Source organism: Hydra viridissima, unplaced genomic scaffold, assembly GCF_058129835.1.
Source record: "Hydra viridissima isolate aposymbiotic clone 2 unplaced genomic scaffold, HvirCarnegie_v1 scaffold_1, whole genome shotgun sequence".
Lineage (NCBI taxonomy): Eukaryota > Metazoa > Cnidaria > Hydrozoa > Anthoathecata > Hydridae > Hydra > Hydra viridissima.
Window position 1 is genome coordinate 5164639 of NW_028324300.1, and position 20836 is coordinate 5185474.

Sequence of the window (20836 nt, forward strand, 5' to 3'; positions counted from 1 at the left end):
AATAAAACTTCATTATTCATTATAAATAAACAATTTGTTTATGTAACATATATTACAACTTTTTTTTTCTAGCTTTAATTGCTGCAAATTTCTTAATAACACTGTCAAAATCAATTTCTTCGGTATATTCTCGCTCTATGCTTAGCCTCTTTTGCGCCCCTTTTAGGTTGGCGCCCATGGCACGTGCCCTGCCTGCCCTACCCTAGATACGCCACTGAATTTATCTGCCATAATTATCAAAGTAAATCCACAAATGACACTAATTAGACGTGATTAAATACAAACTTTGGTTGAGTTCGAATGTTGAATGTTCGAAAGTTGGACGTTTTATGTTGTTGTGTAATACGAATTGGCTAAAACTTCTCAACCCGAAGATTTTCTTATTTTTGGTGAGAATAAGGACCGAAGTGCAAAATTCGTTTGAACGAATATTTTGTTACTTTACCAACGTTTAAACAAAATTATTTAACACTTCTAAAACTTGTTTACATTTTAAATAGTTATCTTTATATCTCTAGATGCAATGGTAGTGTAGCGGTTAGAATTGTTGCCATTCAATTTGGGAATTAAGCATGTTTACTAATGATTTAAGCATTTTACTGCTGAAATGAGGCTTTACGTCGCGGGTCGCTTTATAAAATTTATCAGCCTAATCACTCAGATCTCTAGCTATCGTTGTTCATGGAAGATATTACTGAATTTAATTAAAACTCGAGGGAAGTTACAGAGAATTTGAATTTGCAAGATCTCAAATGCTCTGTTATTTTCAAATTTATTTGTGAGAATAAGCAATTGGTGCAATCTGGAAAAATATCTTTTTTAAGGATTTTCTACATTAGAGTTAGGGAGAAAACTAACTCTTTGAAGTTTTGATTATTGGTACAATAAATATTTAGAAAATAAATCAGTAAAATCATTTTTTAAAGACTATATAAACTCGAATTTTGATCTGCATCCAATTACATTAATTCATTAACTGATTCCACCAAAAGAACTTCATTTCTTACTGGTGTTGTTTCGCTCCAATTTTTTGATGGATCCAGCAAGATAATGCACAAAAAAAGGTTTCATTTCAGTTCCACGACATTGAACCTGGCCCAGTGTGTGATAATCAGCAGTGTAAGAAAATTATGTTTCGTAAATGAATTTGCCCCATTGAATATATCTCTGTGACATTTTGCAATCACTTTCATAATAAAAATTTTTTTTTGGAGAAGAAATATAAAATATTTAACATTTAATACTGTAAAATTAAGTTGGATTTTATATTGTATTTACAAATTCCTGCCGAAAATTTGTAACTATACAGTTGTATAATAAATAAATATTGATTTTGTTGTAGCAAGTAACAATTCAAGCACTTTTAACCTTGGGCAGGTGTACTAAAATGACATGCATGACTTTCATATAAATTGTGAAAGATTGGGATATATACTCTATACGAATTGCAAATCAATGCTCTTGTTTAATATAAAAGCGCGGAAAAACAGTTTTCAAAATAACTCACCTTAATCCGATTCTATAGTAACAAATAACTTACTGTTTACATTGTCTACCAGTTGTATGTGCACGACAGGAGCATACTCCTGTAACTTTATCGCAAATATAAGGACTTATAGATGCTCCTGCGTCACATCCACACCCTGTAAAAAAAACTGCTTCTGAGCAAAACTTGGAATAAAAAATAAAAGTATCTGAACCAACAACAACAAAAGAGAAATCGTGCTTTAAGTTGGATCTTGTTAAATAGAGAAACATTTGTCAATGTCAGCTATTTCAACTACTGAAATACCTGACTGTTTTTTCAATTGGGCAAATAAACTCACATTTACAACCGTTGATATCATCGTTTCTTAGGTCATAATAGCCATCTTTGCATCTTGTACAGTCTCGCAGTTTTACGTTGCTTTTACATGGGCATTGACCAAAAAAGTCCTGCAAACAAATAAAACTTTTTAGTAAAGATTTTTTCAAAACAAAATTTAATTTTAAACGATAAAAGTTGTCACAAAATATATTCAGAACACATATTGACGAATATACTTTAGCTTTTTTTTAAACCCTTTATACTCAATATATCGTTCTTAATGTGAACATTAGATCAGGTAATAGTAGATGAATGCAATTCATCAGTAAGCAATATCCTGTGAGGTTACTTTGACGAGAGACCTAAAACATGAGGTTTAAAAGGCAGTTTATCTTAGCGCCATCTTTGCTTTCCTAAATCAGAGATACGTTCAATCATTAAAAAACTGTGTCCAGGGATTTATCGATCTTAGTCTACAAAGTTACAGCATTGCTTTGAACCTCAGAAGAAATATTTCTCTAACCTGGCTATACAAGAAATTCGCTTGTTTTGTTCTGATGAGTACAGATAGGACTTTTATTTAAAAAAAGAAAAATAAATTTTGTTTGCAACTTGTAGCTGTTTTTAAAAATCTTTAAAGCAGGAGGTTGTTTTCTTTTTCCCACAAAATTCAGTAACAATCTCTCTACAGATCGACTTCTAATGTTTATCTAAGTTTGATACAGGCTTCTCTTTGCTACTCGTTAAGCTTTTGAAGAGGCCTTTAAAAAAAAAGTTTTAATTTTTTTATGTTTTTAATGAAATAAAATGAATTGACTTAAAACTGTTTTGTACTGTAAATTAAACTAAAAATCCTAAAGATCTGTAATTAAGATCGACAGTTTTTTTGTTGTCGTTAAAAAAAGCGCAAGTTCAATGCATTTAGGTTTCTGGAAGCAGTTCAACCGCGGTGGTTTCAAAAAAAAAGTTCTATTTACTTCGCGTTCAAATTATGCATCAAATCTTTCAAAGTGTAAAATCTTCCTAAAAACATTTCAAATAACATATTTTCATCTGTTTGCCAATGTTAAACCAATGAACCCATCATGGTGACAGTTTCTATGTTGGTTCAAATCACGCGAATTCAGCTGCATTAATTCTTCGACATTCAAGTTAATGTTTTTTTTGTTTTAATTTTTTTTTTTACGCCAGATCCACTTTTGTCTGGCGATAAGTCAAAGTATGAAATATAGCGCAATTTACTTGATTAATTGTTTTAACCGAAATGCTTTCCTCGACCAATCATATTCAATGTAAAAGACTACACGCAGATTATGAATCAGACGTTACGTATAATTCAGCCACAATGCATCCAATCCGCTTTTTTGTACTGTTGTTGTTTGTATGGAGCTTAGCTTTCTTTCTCGTCCTTGCTGCTATGTCAAGAATAGTATCTTTTAGAAACGCGATACTAGAAGGTTTGTTGCAACTAAAAGCAAACAATTCTCTCGAAACGGACTTGCAGGAACACTTATAGTAAGTCCTTTAAATTGAAAAACATTTTTGGAGTAATTAAAGTGTAAAAAAATTACCTATGTTTAAAATTATTTCGAGAAAAACAAGATGCAGTTTTTAGTTTTTTATACATGTCACAAACTCAAAAACAAACGCTTTCATTTTTCGGCACATTTATCACACCAATACAGTAGTTGTTAAAAATATTTTTTATCGCAGTAGTGCTATTAGAGATGTCCAATCTAACGAGATGGCGTACACAAGTTTAAACAAAAGTTTGCTGGATTCTTCCGATGAAATATTAATCTTCAAAAAAGAAAGGTGCATTAATGTCTTACTTTTTTAAATCTGTATTATTTTCGTTTTTTAAAAAAGAGTTTTAAATAATTGTAGAAATAATAGGAAAATAGAAGAAGAATAATAGCGATTATGCGAAAACAACGAGAAGTGATAATGTAAAAAAAATTATGTGATAATAATGTATCTGTAAAAATTCAGGATTAATATTTACGGCAATTCCCATACTTTTCATAATTAATTGTACATAAAAAATAAAACACAAAAAGAATTTTTTTTTTTATATTAAATAACATAAACAGTAAATGCATTTTTATATGAAAAATCTGAATATAGCTGCACTGCCATTTGAGACTTTGGTACAAATGATTCATATTTAACACACTTGTTTCTTTTGGTGGGATTTTTTTCTTGCTAAAAACTTCTATAGATATTTTTTTTAAAATACAGTTGAAAAATTTCTTTAAGAAATTTAGAAATATTTGCTGTTGTAGTCGACAATGCACTGCAAGTTTTTAACCCATACTCTGAATAATAATTTTTTTTTTTTCTGGATTTTTTCCAAATAACGAGTGTTGTAGGATACATAGAGATAGACTAGTGGAAGTATGATTCTTTAAAGTCTTCAATTTATTTGAGGAAACTACCAACCAAAGTTTGTCCAAACATGAATTGACAAAGTTTCTGAAGAGTCTAAAAGTTTCAAGGAAGCCTTGAACTTGAAAGGTCCAGGATCTTTCAGCCATTCTTTGGAGGATGTCAATACTCTGAACTGATAACTCCACTCTTTCCCTGCAAATAGATCGGAATTAAAGGGTTGAATCTAAATGTTCGGCTTTGAAGATCTTTCTCTTGCTTCTGGCTTCCCCTGCAGCTGGTTTCCCCCTGCAGCTGGTTTGATCAAAATTAAAGTTCTTAAACTTTTTTTGCAATAGGGATGATTACTTAGTGCTTGGCTCTTTTGTACTGCGCTGTCAAATTTGTAACTAATTTTGAGGTTTTTTTGAAGGCCTGGATGTTTCATCAATTCCCTGGAATTTGTTAATAACAATAAAACTCATTTTCAAATATGATCCTCTATCATCTATACAATTCTTGATGAGCTGATTTGCTGAGTGTCCAATTTCAACCAGATTATGTTAGTTAATTCTTCCAAATTCTTGCAATGAACAACATTGAAGTTCTCAGTTGTTGCGCCTTGCTCCTTAGAAATGCTGACCTTTGACAATGTAAAGAATTCAGAGAGTTTCTTTCCTTCAGCAGCAAACTTCTGACCAAAGTATGGCTTAACCATTTTGTTACAAGTTGCTTAAAGTTGATTCAAGTTGCCTCATTTCGTAGTTAGAAAGTTCTGTATTGAAAGAACATTGCGCACGTCTTATCCCTGCTGTACAGAAGCGACTTAGACCTTGATCAATGATTTGTAAAACACTTTGTACATATTTTTTTGTTGTGGGAATAGGGTTTTCGAAGCTGATAATAAGCAAGTATCTTTTATTTCTTTCTGTAACCCTTTAAATGAATGCTTTTCATTCAGCTTTAGTTTTCAAATCTTGCAAATCACAATATTTGAAGTGTTTTACATTCACAATATTTCACAAAAAAATCACGATATTTCAAGTGACTTTATCTGTATACAATCAAATATAGGCAATGAAACTTTTTGGTCACCTTGGTCAAATTTACGGAGAAATTTTAATAAAACCTATTGAAATCAAAGTCTTTTTTCACGAGTTTGTGACAACTGTTTTTCTTACAATCATAAATGTTGTAAGTTCTTATTCACATTCTTGCAAACACAAAAAACAGAGTTTAACAGCAATCTTTATGATTTATACCTGTGGCATTTTTGTATGTTGCAACGTAAAAAAGAAAGGTTGACTGTTTACAACCGATTTGTAAAAAGATTTGAAAACAAACTTGATAATTCAACTCTAAAGTTAAAGAAACAATAAAAAAAAAACGGGAAGAAAGAGAGGTAAAATTTTAAATGCTTTAATCATATAATAATGCTTTTTTCTTTTTTTTTTTTATTTAAGATAAGTTTTGAATAGTTAGAAACAATTATCAAACTTCAAGTAGATGTTAATTTTAAATAGTAATTGCTTCATTTATATCATTCACTAATGAAAATTGGTGCCGATTGAAATATAATTCAAACTCATGCTTTATCAGTTTTTTCATCTTAATCTTAAAAATGGAATATCTTACTCGGACAAGATTAAAAGATTTTGGAATTTTGCATAGTTACTCTACCAAATGTGTATGTTAATACTGCAAAAAAGTTTTCTTGGGAATGGCCGTAAGTATTAGTTTTTTACAGGCGGATCTAATGATATAAGATTAAGCAAATTCAGTTTTTATTTTCTTATTTAGCAAATGCTCTCCTGAAAAAAATGTTGTTTTTTTAAAAACTCATAAAACTGCGAGCAGCACAGTTACAAATATACTAAACCGATATGCAGACCTACACGAGCTTACTGTTGCATTACCTAACATGGATAATACAAGGTTTGATTGGCCACGTAAATTCCATTGGTCTAGCGTAGATTTGTTGAGGTTAGATGGTCTTCCTGCGAATATTTTATCAAATCATGCTAGGTAATTAAAGTCAAAAAGCATTAAAATTATATTCAAATCTGTTCGGCCGCCATTATTACAAAACTTTATGTACAAGTTTACTAAAACTTTAATTAAATTAATAAAATTAAAAATTAAATAAATACCAAAAATGATTTTTTACTTGATAAATATTAGGTATAATCGAAATCAAATGCAGATGATCATGGAAGACAACGCAAAGTATATCAGTATTATTCGAGATCCAGTCACTCAGTTTGAAAGTTCATTTTTTTATTTCGAATTTGATAAAATTCTTGGATTAAGTAAATCCTCAAATCCAATTGAAGATTTTTTAAAGTATCCCGATGAATATTTGTATAACTTTACCATTCTTTTGGGTGATCTTCCAGACACTTTGAATTTGCTTCAGTCAGGAATGTTTTATGATTTTGGGTATGACTTTATGGATTTGGAAGATAACAGTGTGATTCAAAAAGTGCTGAAGAAGTTGGAGAACGAATTTCAGCTTGTCCTTATCACAGAATATTTTGACGAAAGTCTGGTTTTACTCAAAAAAGAGCTTTGCTGGCAAAACGACGATATTTTATACATAAAACAAAATCAAAGATTAAAGAAAGGAAACCTCACAGATCATACAAAACAACGTATAAAGCAATGGAATCGTGCTGATGTAATTCTCTATCAACACTTCAACAAAACGTTTTGGGAAAAAATAAAAAACTACGGTGATTCATTTTGGGATGACGTGAAAGAATTTAAAAACGAGAACAAAGTGTTCGAAAAAATATGTTCACCAGAAAAAGTTACCACAAAAGGTTTCGGGATAAACGTTGATGTAAACAGTTTTGTAATGAATCCTAAAGTGGATCGTTACCATAGATACTTATGCGAAAAGGTTCTCATGAACGAAGTCGAGTATTTGTCCTACTTTAAAAAGAAGTTTGGCAAGAATTTTGGATATCAAAATCTTTTGATCGCGCAAGGCATGAAAACACTCGCCAAAGAAAGAACGTTAAACGCGAGGTTAAAAGTTAAACATGGCCCTAAATTTTTTGAGTTTTCTAAATCATCACAAAAATCAAGGAGTACAAACGTTACAGCGATGTCTGAACTTAAATCAAAAATTAAATTAGTTGTCTGATATAAAACACTGCATTTTTTTTTATTTTTTAAAAGTTTTATAATCTTTTTGTCGCTTTTGTGTATTAAATGGTTTTTCTACTTTATTTTTTTATATTCATCATATGAAAGTTACAAAACTAAATAAAAAATCTTTTTAAAATATTAACTTTTTTAAACTACGTTACCGCTGTTCAGTGTCTCAGAAGATAGAGATTACCTGACCTTCAAAATATTTTAAAGATCAAAAGGGTTACATTTTTAAAACGCGTAAAAAAGCAAGCTTACTACAAGTCAAATTCGAATTGTCCAAAAGAAGCATTTTTCATAACACACGCTTGATTCTTTTTTTAATATATATTAAAGGAAGTTTTTAAATGTCCCGTTTTTCTCGCTGCTAAGGGAAAATATTTGTTAGATAAAGAAATTTTATAGAAGCAATCAAATACTTGTTACAATATCTCCTAAATCAACATGAGTTTGCGGATAATAATGCAGATTTGTTATTGCCGGCTGGTTTCCAGAGATAATAATGCAGATTTGTTATTGCCGGCTGGTTTCTAGAGATAATATTGCAGATTTGTTATTGCCGGCTGGTTTCCAGAGATAATAATGCAGATTGTTTTATTGCCGGAGATAATAATGCAGATTGTTTTATTGGGCTGGTTTCCAGAGAGGAAATTTATTGGGCTGGTTTCCAGAGAGGAAAAATGTGGCAACATTTTGTTGAAAGAATGCGCATAAAATTTGATTTTTAAAAAAAAACTTTTTAAAATAAAGGATTTTTTTAATCTAAAAAAAATATTCTATTTTTTAATTTAGGTATTTAAACATTTTGTATCAGGCTAAACATACAAAGATTTGTATCAGGCTAAACATACAAAGATTTATAAAAGGAAGTAAAATTTTTTTATTTACATAGGTTTGAAACTTTCCACGCTTAGAAGTTTTTTTTTTTTTTCTTCACATTTTTAAAATTTTTAACGCAATCCTGTGTCAAAAAAAGCCTTTTGTATTATTATTTTGATTTAAAAATATGATATTAGAAGCAATAATAAATTTAAATCTATTAGAAATACTTTTCCAGAAAGCACTTACCTTGTGACATAAATTAAATCTTTGAACGGTTCCATCTAAATTGCATGCGCACGCTGTAAATAAATAAAATTTTAATGGAAAATTTTTTATTCAAGGAGTGTGAAATATTTAAATTCCAAAAAAATTCAAGAAACAATAAAATGAAAAACAATAGTAACAAAATATCAACAAAATAAAAGCAAATAAAGTTATTAGTTAAAAAAAGATTGAGGACAGAGTTTAACTGCCTCCGTTAGAGTGTAGAAATTTTTGCATAACAGAAGATAGATTCATAGAAAAAAATTTTAAAAAATGTCGTCATAAAAAATTTCGATGTTTTTGACAAAATGAATCCAAAAGTTTTTGAAAGTTATAAAAATACTTTGTACATATAAAATGTACAAAGAACGTGTGACATTCAAAAATGTGAACATAATTATTAAGATATATTTATCAATTATAAAAATTTTGTTATACATTACTTATGGAAGATTCTTTACATATCTAAAGTTTTTGTGCAAAAATGATTTAAAAAAGACTCACGCCTGCAACCAAGAGGATTCGCAGATTCCAATCGGTAAAATTGATCTTTACATATGTCGCATTTTTGTCCAATCACATTTGCTTTGCAAAAACAATCTCCTACATTCTAAGAAGAAAAAAAAACGCATTAGTAAGTTTAAATTTAATGATTTATTAGCTTTTTAAATACCAGAAATAATAGTTTTAATCATTTTTCTTTTGAAAAATTAACAAAAGTTCTTAAAAAAGTGCAAAAAAAAACAATAATTGAATACTTTTCCAGGATAAGTAGCTATCATAGATGCATCAGTGATACATTCAGCAAACCTAAGTACGTTATTTGCTGGTTGACTCCCTTCTATCGAACAACCGCATGCTAAATTAAGTTTAAATTAAATTAAGTTTATGAAGTAAAATTTTTGTATTTCTTTTGAGATTATCATAAAAATGTGATATTTTAAAAATTTAATAATGAAATAAAATTCATAATGAAAAAAATCGGAGAACAACTTCAACAATGTCACTCTTAAGTTTTTTTGAGGAAGTAAAAGGATTTTTGATTAACAAATATTGAAAATATTTTGACAAACCTAAGCAAGCGTTAGGTGAATCCGGGGGAGTATTCAATGGTCTGTAGTAAAAAGGTTTGCATCTCTCACAATTGATCCCCATAGTATTATGCTACAAAAAAGAAAATATTAAATATAATGCCGAGTTAAAAAAAAGAAACCACGAAAGTCACTAAATACTTTTTCTTGAAAGATATTAGAAAACTAACCTGGCAATTCTCGCAAACACCACCACCTGAATATTCTCCATCTAAGTTTAAACTCTGACGAGCGTCTGCAATATCTTGACTGTATCGACAAGAATTGCTATGGCCATAGCAGTTACATTCTAGAAGATTAAAAAGAAAGACATCGTAAAATCCATCACAACTACACAAAAAGATTTACTAAGAAAAACAGAGGGGGAGACCTAGGTTATTGACAAATCATTTTATACTTAAACCTAAATACAAAATTTACGTTGACAAGCAGTTGCATTATCCGATGCCCATATTGATTGTGACCCTCGTATCCAAGGATACTGGTTAAAAGCTGGGCAACATTTTTCGCAATTTGTACCGCAAGTATTATCAAAGCAAACACACTTTCTTAATCCAGTTAAAGGATCTATTGGGCAAGTTAAACCATCACCATGGCCGTTACAATCACAACGAGCAATTAATGAAATTTCACTGACATCATAATGATGCTAAAAGCATAATATATTTAGTCTCATACTGATGATGAGTTGTTATGAGTTCAAATTCGTGATGAAAATTCGCGAACGACATTTAATATTAACAACAATTGTAATAATCTTAAGATTTAAAATCCATTTCATACCCATCTCGTATCAATATAGTCAAACTTTCTATACAACCCGGAAAAACGAATATGCACATTGGTTGTGTTCATCCATTTCTACGATTCAAAATAATAATTCAAAATATTTAATTCATCAAAATTTCTGAAAATTAAATCAAATGAATTGTTTACAGCTATTTTATTAAGAATATTTATTTGCAGAAGTAATGTAAAAAGTATTTATAAAATAGTTGATAGAATCTAATAAAATTAGAACCGAAAGATAATGATGACATCTACAAAATAACAGAGGGATACGTAATAATTAAAGATTGTTAGAATTATTTTTAAAAATATAAAAACTTAATCAAACAATCTATCAAATTAAGATATTTTTCATGTAACTACTGCGGATTACCAGTAAATCTGGGGATTCATAAATATTAGAGCCATCTCCTCTTAGATCACCATTTAGATCTATGGCAACCTAGAAATCAAATTGATAATTTACTGTTTCATAGTTTTCATTATGAAAACAAAAATCCTTTAAAGTTCTCAAAAAAAATTATTTCTCAAAAACATTATTTATACAAAAAATACCTCTTCTCCATATTCAAATGGATAACCGCTGTACTCTTGACATAACACTCGGGTAGTAATTTGGTCAGGTAAGACGTATATTTCGCTTTCTGGTATTCCAAATACACTTGTACACTGTTCTCTTAGAGATACCATATAATGCCACGGATGATATGTTTTACCAAAGTCAGAAGACTTATAAATTGCAATTTGTCCAGGTCGACGATAATAACCAAAATTAAAAATAATCTGTTTTCCGTAAACAGGCTATAAACAAAAGTAAAAAAATTTAGCTCAATAGCAAAAATATAAAAATTTAACAGTGTATACAAAAAACCTTGTAAAATCTGTTTTCTTTGGTACGTTTGGTTCGTGTATTTTATCTTTGTTTTCCATCACAAATATTTTACTTTTCAACTAGTAGTACTATTTGATTTATTATCAAACATTATACTATAAAATTTATTTCAATGGTTGATGTTTAATTAAACTTAAAAATGTCTTTTACCAGCAACAAAAAGGTCAGAAACGAAAAGAGAAGTTTTTTTTTGTTGAAAAAAAGCGCCAAAACTCTTCGTAAAGTTTTAATAAGAAAATACTTAACGCTGAGAAACTTTAAACTTAGAAACTTCCATAAGTAAAAGTTTATTTGATTGCAATTTATAATTTCATATTTTCTATTGCATTCCCATCTCTTTTTTTTTCTTTTTAATGCAGAGAAATTGAAGAACTTCCAAAAAAACCACCTTTACCACCCAAAAGCCTCATATTTATTTTAAGTATATTTCTCCTACTTCTTATCAAATTTGAGCAAATATATCGTTACTTTTTATCGCTACTTTTTATCGCAACTTTTTACATAACCGTAAGGTATGCAAAACCTTACTCACGCTTCACTTACATTTTAACGCTATTTGCTTTTTCGTGTACGTAATATTTTTTACTCTTATCTCAATCAGAAATTTTTGCGTTTCTCAAAGCAAAAAACTTTCTCATTTCTCAAATCAATAAACCTTTTCAAGAATCTTGTTTAGAATATTCTCGTTTCAAAACACTTCATAAAAAAATGTCACCACCTTACACTTGTTCATTGTTTTTTGTTGTTTTTTTTATCTCTGGCTAAAAAAGCTACACAGTTAAAATTTAACTTTCTTTTCGGAAAAAAAATACTCGCTTTAAATTTAGTTATTATTTAGTAATTCATTCGAATGTGATTCTTTTTTGAAATCACTACCATCATAATACCGTCTGTTACTTCCGATGGTTTGAAGTATCTTTTTTTGAGTTTTGTTACTTATTATATCTCTTTTGTTACTTATTATATCTCTTTGTGCACTTATATCTTTACGGGATTGTAAAATGCATTCAATTAATGAGCATTATCAAATTATATTCTTCTGAAAAAATACGTAAAAAATATGCATCGGAAAAATACATCAGTAAAAATGTACTCTTGTTAACACGCATAAAATGCCTATTACGGTTTTATGTAGTCAGAAAAAAATTATACTGTTGTTTAAGTAATGTCGCAGTTTTTAACTGAAAATTTTAAAACATAAATTTCACCTGAATCATAAGATACTTAAAAAAATTCTTACCGCATCTAAGTCTATTGTAATAAAAGCAAAATCGATGTTATTTCTGGACTGCCATGAAGTATATAAATCTCCATCCAGCATCAGGTAAGGAGGCCTTGCATAAATGGGGTTACTAGAATCGCAAAGAGAGAGTTGTCGATAACGCGGTGATATATACCCTTCAGTAGTGTTAAAGTACTGCTCTGCAGGAGTCCCACAAGTTACGTTAGCGCGAATTTTTTGCATGTAAAAAGCGTTAAACCCGACGGCTCTAACAGCGGCTCCGTAGTCAATAAAAAAGATGAAAACTACGATTGAAGGTAGATTGAGCATCGTTATTACCAAGTGAAAGCAGTGCTGTTTAAATAAGTTTTTACGGTCGTACTTTTGCCACCTTTCAAGCACAGTTTTTCATTTTATTTCAAAAATAAAATTAAGTCATCAAATTAAAAATTCTAAAATTGAGGTGTTTTTTTTGCAGCTTAACGTAAAAAAAAGTTCGTTTTGCAAATAATAGCTGCTTCAAAATCAAGCATGCACAATCATGAGACGCTAATGCTAGGATGTTTACCTTGAATTGCTATTTCTAATTTGCCAATAAATTTTTGAATGCGCTATACAATCTAAAATACGACGCTGTAACTCAGATTCGTGCTTATGCATCACAAATTATAAACCGAGTTGAATGTCAAAGTCTTCTAGCAAAACGTTGTTTTTAATAAAATTGAACTTAAATCTCCAAAAACCAAATGGTATTTTGAATTTCGTTGAAGTTTCAATGTCGTTGTTACAAAAATAGGCATTGAGTTTAAAATAAAATGAGGGGCTGAGTAGTGCTGTATATACAGTGTCCTTCAAAATTAATCATGCGATATGTATTCCAACCGGGAACCGAAAGCCTTTTAATGACTTTGCTAATAATTTACCATCTTTAAAACTGTCGATTTAATATTTCATTTTGTGAAGTGGAGAATTTGTTTTAATTGACAATAAAAAACATTGTTGAGAAAATCATTCAAAATAAAACATCAAATTTGTACAAAAATTTGTGAGAAAATGCAAACTTTCCAATGTCATAGTACAGGGCATCGTAGAAAAGTATAAGAAAACAAGATAATTGGAGTATCTCCAAGGACAAGATCACAAGTGGATTTTCAACGATGGTGAAGAAAGGCAAATGTTTAAAAAAATAAAGATCTCTTATTGAGAACACCAAAAATCCAAACTGAAATTGAAATTGAAATAGGAATAGCAAACGCCTTCAGTTATAAAAGTACCAAAACAGCACAGTTTAAAGAGAGCTTTACACTGTCAATAAGTCATACATCAATAATAACAATCGTAAAAAACGGTAGAACTCGCAGAGGACCATCTTGACAAGACACAATCTTTTAAGAGAAGTGTCCAATCTTCAGATTAGTCAAAATTCAATATCTTTAGATCTGGGGATTGTCAACGAGTACGGAGAAAGACGGAAGAAGCACTAAAAATTTATACAAAGATTCTCTGCTTCAAACAAATTACTCACTACTGAAATGGTATTTCAGATGAGTGTAATACCTTTGACTAAAATTAAAATATGAATATTATGATCGAAGTGTCTTCGTAGAGCGCAATGCGCTCTACATAGCCATAATCTGCTCAGAGCGCAATATTGTACACGCATGCGCAATTATTTTATTATAACAGTGCGATTTATATTTCACAATAAACCTGGTTAGATAGGCGGTTAGGGTTAGAGTAAGGGTTAGGGTAAGGGTTAGGGATAGGGATGGGGATAAGGTTAACATCAACAAAATTAAAAAAAAAAAAAAAAAAATTTAGCGCATGCGTACAAAGTATTGCGCTCCGAGTAGCATATGGCTGCATAGAGCGCATTGCGCTTCAAGTAGCAACGGTCTATTTTAATACAAAAAAGATTCATAATTGCTTAAATAAATTGTCTCTCCAAACGATCAGTTTTAATCCTCGAGATTTTACAATATATATATATATATATATATATATATATATATATATATATATATATATATATATATATATATATATATATATATTTCTCAAATAATTAGTTTTGTTCCTTTTCAGATGGTAAAAATTTATGTGACAATGTATTGGTTCTTATTTCGTTTTTTTTTTTGTTTTAGCATTTTTAAGAAGAGGTTTGTTGCTGGGAGCTGAAAAGCATTTCACCGCAACCACCCAAAAAAGATAACTTACTACGAATTAGAAGCATATTTTAACTTTCCATGCCGATGCAAATATAGAAATTTGGAATTACAAATGGAATTTTAAAATCTCCATACCAATTAAATAAACTGGTTTATTTATTTTTATATTAGTTTCAGAATTTGTTTAACTTTTTTCAGCATAAGTCGAGAGCAAAGATTTAACAGCTAAGACTTGCAAAGTTGGCCTTAAGGACCTTGAGGTCTTTGAATGTAACATTTATATTATTTCTTCGAAAAAAATCAGCCTCACCATCTGTTTTTTTTTTTTAAAAACCATCTAAGTTTTTTTGTGCATGTTTTTAGTTTTAGTTTTACGGTTCAATAATTTTCGGATTTTATATTCATCATTTTAATTCAAAAATTAAGTCGGCGAAATCACAGATATTTTTGCAGTGTGACAATTTTTAACATTTTCACGAAATTTCTAATATTACGAATGCGTAAACAGAGGGGCGATAACACACAATACAAGTAATTTTTGTAATTTCTTGTAAAACAAAAGCTAGTATATAATATAGCTTAATGCATAAAATCTTTAACAGTAACAACTAATTAATGTAGAATGTCTGGAGTCGAAAACAAATATTAACTAGATTACTAGATAAAATAACAAAACTCAAATTCAACCAACTCTTTAGAAAATAAATTGTTTTAGCTTTTTTTTTTTACTGAAAACCTTTTTTTAAAGGACAAAAAGAAAAGTTCTGACAGCAAAACTTTTAGCAACTTAAAGCAACTTTCTCACTTAAAACAACTTTACAGATCTTTTATTCAAATACTAAACAGAAACAGAATAAAAACGTTTTTTTACTACTTACTTTTTACTACTTTTTTTACTACGTTTTAAAACATCCTGCTCCTCTTAGGGTGTGTCGATTTTTAAGGTAAAATGAACTTTTTCAAATTTCGAAAAAAGAGTAGTGAAAAAATATAACTTCGCCATTTTTTAAGAAAAGTGATATTTTCAAAAATGAAATCATTTTAGTGCTAGCTTAGTAAATTTTAATTCTTAATTCACTTATTTTGGTTCTTACCAATAATTTGCAAATTCTCATTTTTTTCTTTAAAAAGTAATTAATACGTCATAATCGGACCAAAAAGGAAGCTCCGGAATCAATTCGACATAAAAATGCAAAAAGAACAAGGAGTAGATTATCTTTTAAAATGAGTAATATTGTAGGAAGTGGAAAGGAACTTTATACATCTGAGCTTCCAACAGCTAGAGATATGCTAAGATATGGTATGTTTTTAAGAGAAATTAATGATAAAAATGTTAGGAACTATACTGTAGATCATCTAGTTACCGATATGTTACCCGCTTTACTTGGCCGATGGTTGAAAGCAAATGCCCTTTTTACATATCCTGTTGTCATTCATGAAAAAACACTTTTCAAAAAACTTAAGTGTTTATGGAAACCAGCTGTTGCTTTTAGTATTGAACGTGGTAAAAAAGCTGAAAAAGAAAGATTTAATTTAAAGTTAGACAATCTTGTGGACATCTTATTTTGCAAATGTAAACTAATCCTTTGTTCAGAGTACAAATGTGATTCAGAATGTATGGAAAAAATTCATATAAAGTGTCAATGTAAGAGAGATGAAAAAATACCGATTTTAGAGCTTCAGTTCATCCACTCTCAGAGGACTAAAATTGGCAGTTTTGGAACTTTCTATATTGGTGGTGCAGATAGGAAAGAATTCAAAAAAATTGAAATAAAACAGCAAAAGCAAAGAACAATGAAAACAAATAAAGAACAAAAGGTAACTATTTAAGTAGAAAGCTTGAACAACTACATCACATACTCAAACATGCATATATGTATATATATGTATATATATGTATGTATATATATATATGTATATATATATATATATATATATATAAAACTTATTTTAAAGCCAGATAAAATGTCTAATCAAATAGAACAAATCAATTGCATGCAGAAGAATGAATCCTTATCTCTTTTATTGCCACATATTGAGGAAGTAAGTTTAAAACTCTTAGTTGTATACACTTTAGTTTAAATACAGATTAAAAATATAAACAATTTATTTTATTTTTCAGGATTATGAGTATAGTGAAAATGTTCAAAAAATTTGTATAAACAGTTGCTCTTCATTATTTAAAGATGGCAGTGGTCAGAAAACAATCCAAGTTGATAATCAAACTCAATGTAAATCTTCTATGAATCAAACATGTTTAATTTATAATACTATGAGTATTGAAAATATTGCTCTGATTAGTATGAGACACCAAACAAGTTTAACAGAAACTGCTGAAATAGCTACAGCAGCTTTGATAGATGCAAAGATTATAAGCAAGAGTGATTGCCATCTTATTATAGATCATAACAAGGTAAAAAGGGCTCAGGAAAAAATGGCAAAAGAATTAGACAATCAGTTTGAGGTAGACCAAGAAAAAAACCCTGTGTCATGTCTTTTTTTTGACGGGAGAGTAGATGCTACAAAAATGTTTATAGAGGTAAATGAAAGAAGTTTTCCTAGTCTGATTAAAGAAGAACATTACTCTGTTGTAAAAGACCCTGGTGGTGACTTTTTCATTTTGTTCCAGATTTGACCAATAATAAAAAAAAAGCTGAAGTTATTGCAAATCACATAGTTGACTGGTTAAACAGTAAAAATCAAAATCAAAATCTCATGGCTATTGGAGGAGGTAACACAAATGTCAATACTGGTTGGGCGGGTGGAGTCATGCAATGGGTAGAAAAAAAATTAAATAGAAGATTAGTTTGGATTGTTTGTGATCTACATACTGGTGAATTAGGGTTAAGACATTTAATTGAACATTTAGATGGTCCAATGCTTTCTCATAATAAATGGTCTGGACCACTTGGGAAAATGCTTGACACAGCAACTGAGATTGAAATCAATACCAACTTTGTTAAAATAAATTTAGGTTCTCCTTTGATTTATCTTAGTCAGAAGATTGTTAATGATTTAAGCACTGACCAAAGTTATGCTTATTAAATTTGTCAAGCAATAAAGACTGGAGATCTGCCTATCAGGTTATGAATGCTGAAAATCGGACCAGTCTGTCACAGTAGATGGCTAACAACAGCACTTCGATTTTGTAAAATTTTGGTTTTGTAATCATGGCCTTACTGGTAGAGCATCCCGCCATCGGAAATTGCGTAAATGCGTAAATTCCGATGTGAGAAATAGTTAATAAAGCCTTTATTAACTATTTCTCAACTATTTCACAACCTTTATTATAAAGGTGACTCCGATGTGATTTAATCTTTTTATTTTCTGTAATTTTGTGTAATTTTGCTAAAACTTCGTAATTATAGATAAATACATCGGAAATACCACATTATTACGAGTTTACACTTTAAATACGATTTATTGTGAAATAGCGCGAAATTATCGTACGATAATGTGTAAATCTTAAAATATATCGGAGAGTGCGTGAAATTCTCCCCATCGGCCTCGGACTACATCACACCTCCGATGTGATACCATTCCTCACCATCGCATCACATCGGAGTCACCTTTATAAACTATTTCTCACATCGGAATTTACCCAATTTCCGATGGCGGGATGCTCTACTTACTGGTACAAATCTAGATAATTTAAAAATAATTGTGAATTTTATTGTTAGTGTTTATAAACCTAACTGGTTTAATATTAAAGTTCATTCAAGTTAGGTTGAGGGACCTAGACATGTCTTGTATCAACTAGAGTTACTTAGAACTCAGGGTAAAAATGTTTTAGATATTGTTATGCCAACAATTAGACGATCAGCGTGGTATGCACATTCTGAAGCAATTTTACAATCCGTGCTTTGTAGCAAAAATGCAGAAGAAAGAAAAGAAGCTGTAAACAGAATTCTTAACATACGAGGAATAGGAGATGAGGTAACTCAAGTTGGAGATAGTAGTCTCAGAGTAAGAAGAACACCAGAAATAAATCCTAATGCTAAACAGCTATCAGACCTTACAGCATGGAATTTAAGTGTAACTGAGCCTCCACTTACCTGCACTCTTACCTCTGCCACAATCAAGGAGTTTATAAAATCTTATGAAAGTTCCTCACTGGAATTCTCATACGCAGTCAGTTGAAAGATGTGTCAAATTGGTAACTGAAGCTGCAAGCCATGTTTACACACATGAGCGAAGAGAATCATATATACGAGCTCAACTTGTAGGTAGACATTTAATGCCACGAAATAGAAGCAAAAAAGGTATGGCGACTCTCGTAAAACTGTAGGGAAGTAGATAAAGACTTTCAAAAATGTTTAAAAAGCTAAAAACTTCGACCTTTATTGTTATATATACTTTTAATTTTTTTTACTCTTTTCCTACGCCTATGCATGGTGTACGTCGTACACCATGCGAATTGATAAAAAAAAGTTATCAGCGCTATTCTATAAACAAATATAAATATAACGTCTAAAACGACCAAAAATGTGAAATATTAAAATCAAAATTTACCGAACTAGCACTTATTGGAATTTAGTTTTTAAAGTTTCCCTGTAGTTAACTAATCGTAAACTTACATTTTTTTCCTACTCTTTTTTAATACTTGAAAAAAAAAAAAATCGACACACCCTATGCTCCTCTACAATCTTTCTTTTTTACACTCCTGTTTCAATCTTACACTAGGCTCACTGAAGCTCATTTGTCATGCTTTTTTTTTTGAACAAAAACACTATTTTTTCTTCGAATCACTGTTTCTTTCAGCAATCAACTCGTCAGCTGCTGATAACAATCTTTTATCTACTAAAATACTTTAACTAGGAGAAAAAACAAAATTCTAACTTGGGTTCAAATCAACATCATTTATATCAATTATTTTTCTTGCGTCTTCAGTTGCTCTTCGCTTTTTTTTGTTAGCTATTTCTTCTTCCTCTTTCTACTTAGGCTTTGCTTGCTGGTCAGCTTTGTAGCATGAGTGAGCTAAGTTAACAGATTTTAAGAAAAAATTTGTCATGGAAATATCAAGTATGGATTCATGCCTTAATTTTCTATTCTTTGCAAACATCAAAGCCTCTATAATATCCGAATCAACTGAAGTTCAATGAATTTGAAAGTACCACGAAGCCTCTGGAAAAACAAGGTTTAGCTATTGATCTAATTTCAAATGGTTTCTATGATTTACAACTTTTTGTGTCGCACACATTAACATCAGCAACTCGTTAATACCCTTAGTGGATTTGCTGTCATTATCATTAAAATATAAAAGCTTAATTTTAACGAACTTGGACATCAGTATTGCCGGCAATTTCGACATTTCAGAGCAAATCAGATGAATTCTTGGTTTAATTAATGGAAGTATCTTTAAAAAACGTCATTTGCTATAAAGGCAGTAAAAAAAGAACATTGATATTTCATTCGGCAAAGCATCTGTGATTCACTTCCATCATTCGGTGTCTCTGACAGTTAAAAAGATGTTGTTGTTGTTGTTGGAAGGAATTTTAAAAAATACAAAAACTTTTAAAATCTGAGATTTTCTAAAAATCACATTCTTCTGAGTGTCACCTATCTCATTGAAAGATCTCTGAGTGAAGATTGAAATAACTTTTTAGCTATTCAATTTATTGATCTTCTTAGTACTTTGACTCTTTTTAGTACTTTGACTCTTTTTAGTACTTAGCTCTTATTGACTGCTCTTCTTCTGCTAGCAAAATGTTTAAAGAAAAATCAAATATCAATTGCAGTTGAGTCAATGTTAAAATTCCAAGAACTGACTCCTACTCACTATGAACTACATATTGGAGACACTATTATATGAACTACATATTGGAGACACTATTATATGAACTACATATTGGAGACACTATTATATGAACTACATATTGGAGACACTATTATATGAACTACCATATTGGAGACATATTGTGCCAATTGATATGATTTGCTTTTACTAGATACTTTACTAATTTAATAGTGACTATTCTATAACTACCATATGCTGAAAAAAATTCATACAAGTTAATAAAAAATATTGGGACAAATTAATAAAATTTTGGGACAAATTACCAAAATTTTGGGACAAAATGGGAGGACTGCAATAAAGAAAAATCTCTTTCATTTACATAAACAAAATAGAAAATTTTACTTATAAAAATATTTTTAATATTTTGACAAAAATATATACATTATATGAAGTTAAATCGTAACAAGATCTTTTGATATCATAAAACACAAATGAAGGCAATAAAACATTTGTGTTACTGA

General features: G+C 30.0%; 2 protein-coding genes and 1 pseudogene across 4 annotated transcripts in view; 2 read left to right on the top strand and 1 right to left on the bottom strand.

Moving 5' to 3' along the window:
- Window positions 1-12972, bottom strand: part of LOC145187831 (uncharacterized) — a 58971-nt gene extending 45999 nt beyond the window's left edge. Inside the window, exons 1-12 of the mRNA XM_090086704.1 lie at window positions 12429-12972; window positions 10852-11097; window positions 10670-10738; window positions 10291-10368; window positions 9928-10156; window positions 9678-9796; window positions 9490-9580; window positions 9175-9275; window positions 8921-9026; window positions 8399-8451; window positions 1827-1935; window positions 1541-1643 (exon numbers count right to left, since the gene is read on the bottom strand). Coding sequence (XP_089942830.1) covers window positions 1541-1643; window positions 1827-1935; window positions 8399-8451; window positions 8921-9026; window positions 9175-9275; window positions 9490-9580; window positions 9678-9796; window positions 9928-10156; window positions 10291-10368; window positions 10670-10738; window positions 10852-11097; window positions 12429-12740 — 1616 coding nt within the window. The 5' untranslated portion in view covers window positions 12741-12972. The remainder of the gene's footprint in view (window positions 1-1540; window positions 1644-1826; window positions 1936-8398; window positions 8452-8920; window positions 9027-9174; window positions 9276-9489; window positions 9581-9677; window positions 9797-9927; window positions 10157-10290; window positions 10369-10669; window positions 10739-10851; window positions 11098-12428) is intronic.
- On the top strand, window positions 321-15109 carry LOC145187832 (galactose-3-O-sulfotransferase 2-like). Of its 2 annotated transcripts, XM_090086823.1 has the most exons (6): window positions 321-389; window positions 519-668; window positions 2733-3322; window positions 3521-3622; window positions 5975-6199; window positions 6356-7463. In XM_090086823.1, exons 3-6 carry the CDS (start codon window positions 3072-3074, stop codon window positions 7320-7322), a joined length of 1545 nt encoding a protein of 514 aa, XP_089942949.1. In that variant the 5' UTR covers window positions 321-389; window positions 519-668; window positions 2733-3071; the 3' UTR covers window positions 7323-7463. The 2 variants fall into 2 exon arrangements, with proteins under 2 accessions (XP_089942949.1, XP_089942956.1); XM_090086830.1 differs by lacking the exons at window positions 321-389; window positions 519-668; window positions 5975-6199; window positions 6356-7463 and adding an exon at window positions 14555-15109 and having other exon boundaries at window positions 2876-3322.
- Window positions 15110-15712: 603 nt separating this feature from the next.
- Window positions 15713-17699, top strand: LOC149893009 (uncharacterized; annotated as a pseudogene). Its single transcript, XR_016452339.1, has 3 exons — window positions 15713-16396; window positions 16535-16621; window positions 16701-17699. The product of XR_016452339.1 is annotated as an uncharacterized LOC149893009 (transcript).
- The last annotated feature ends 3137 nt before the right edge of the window (window positions 17700-20836 follow it).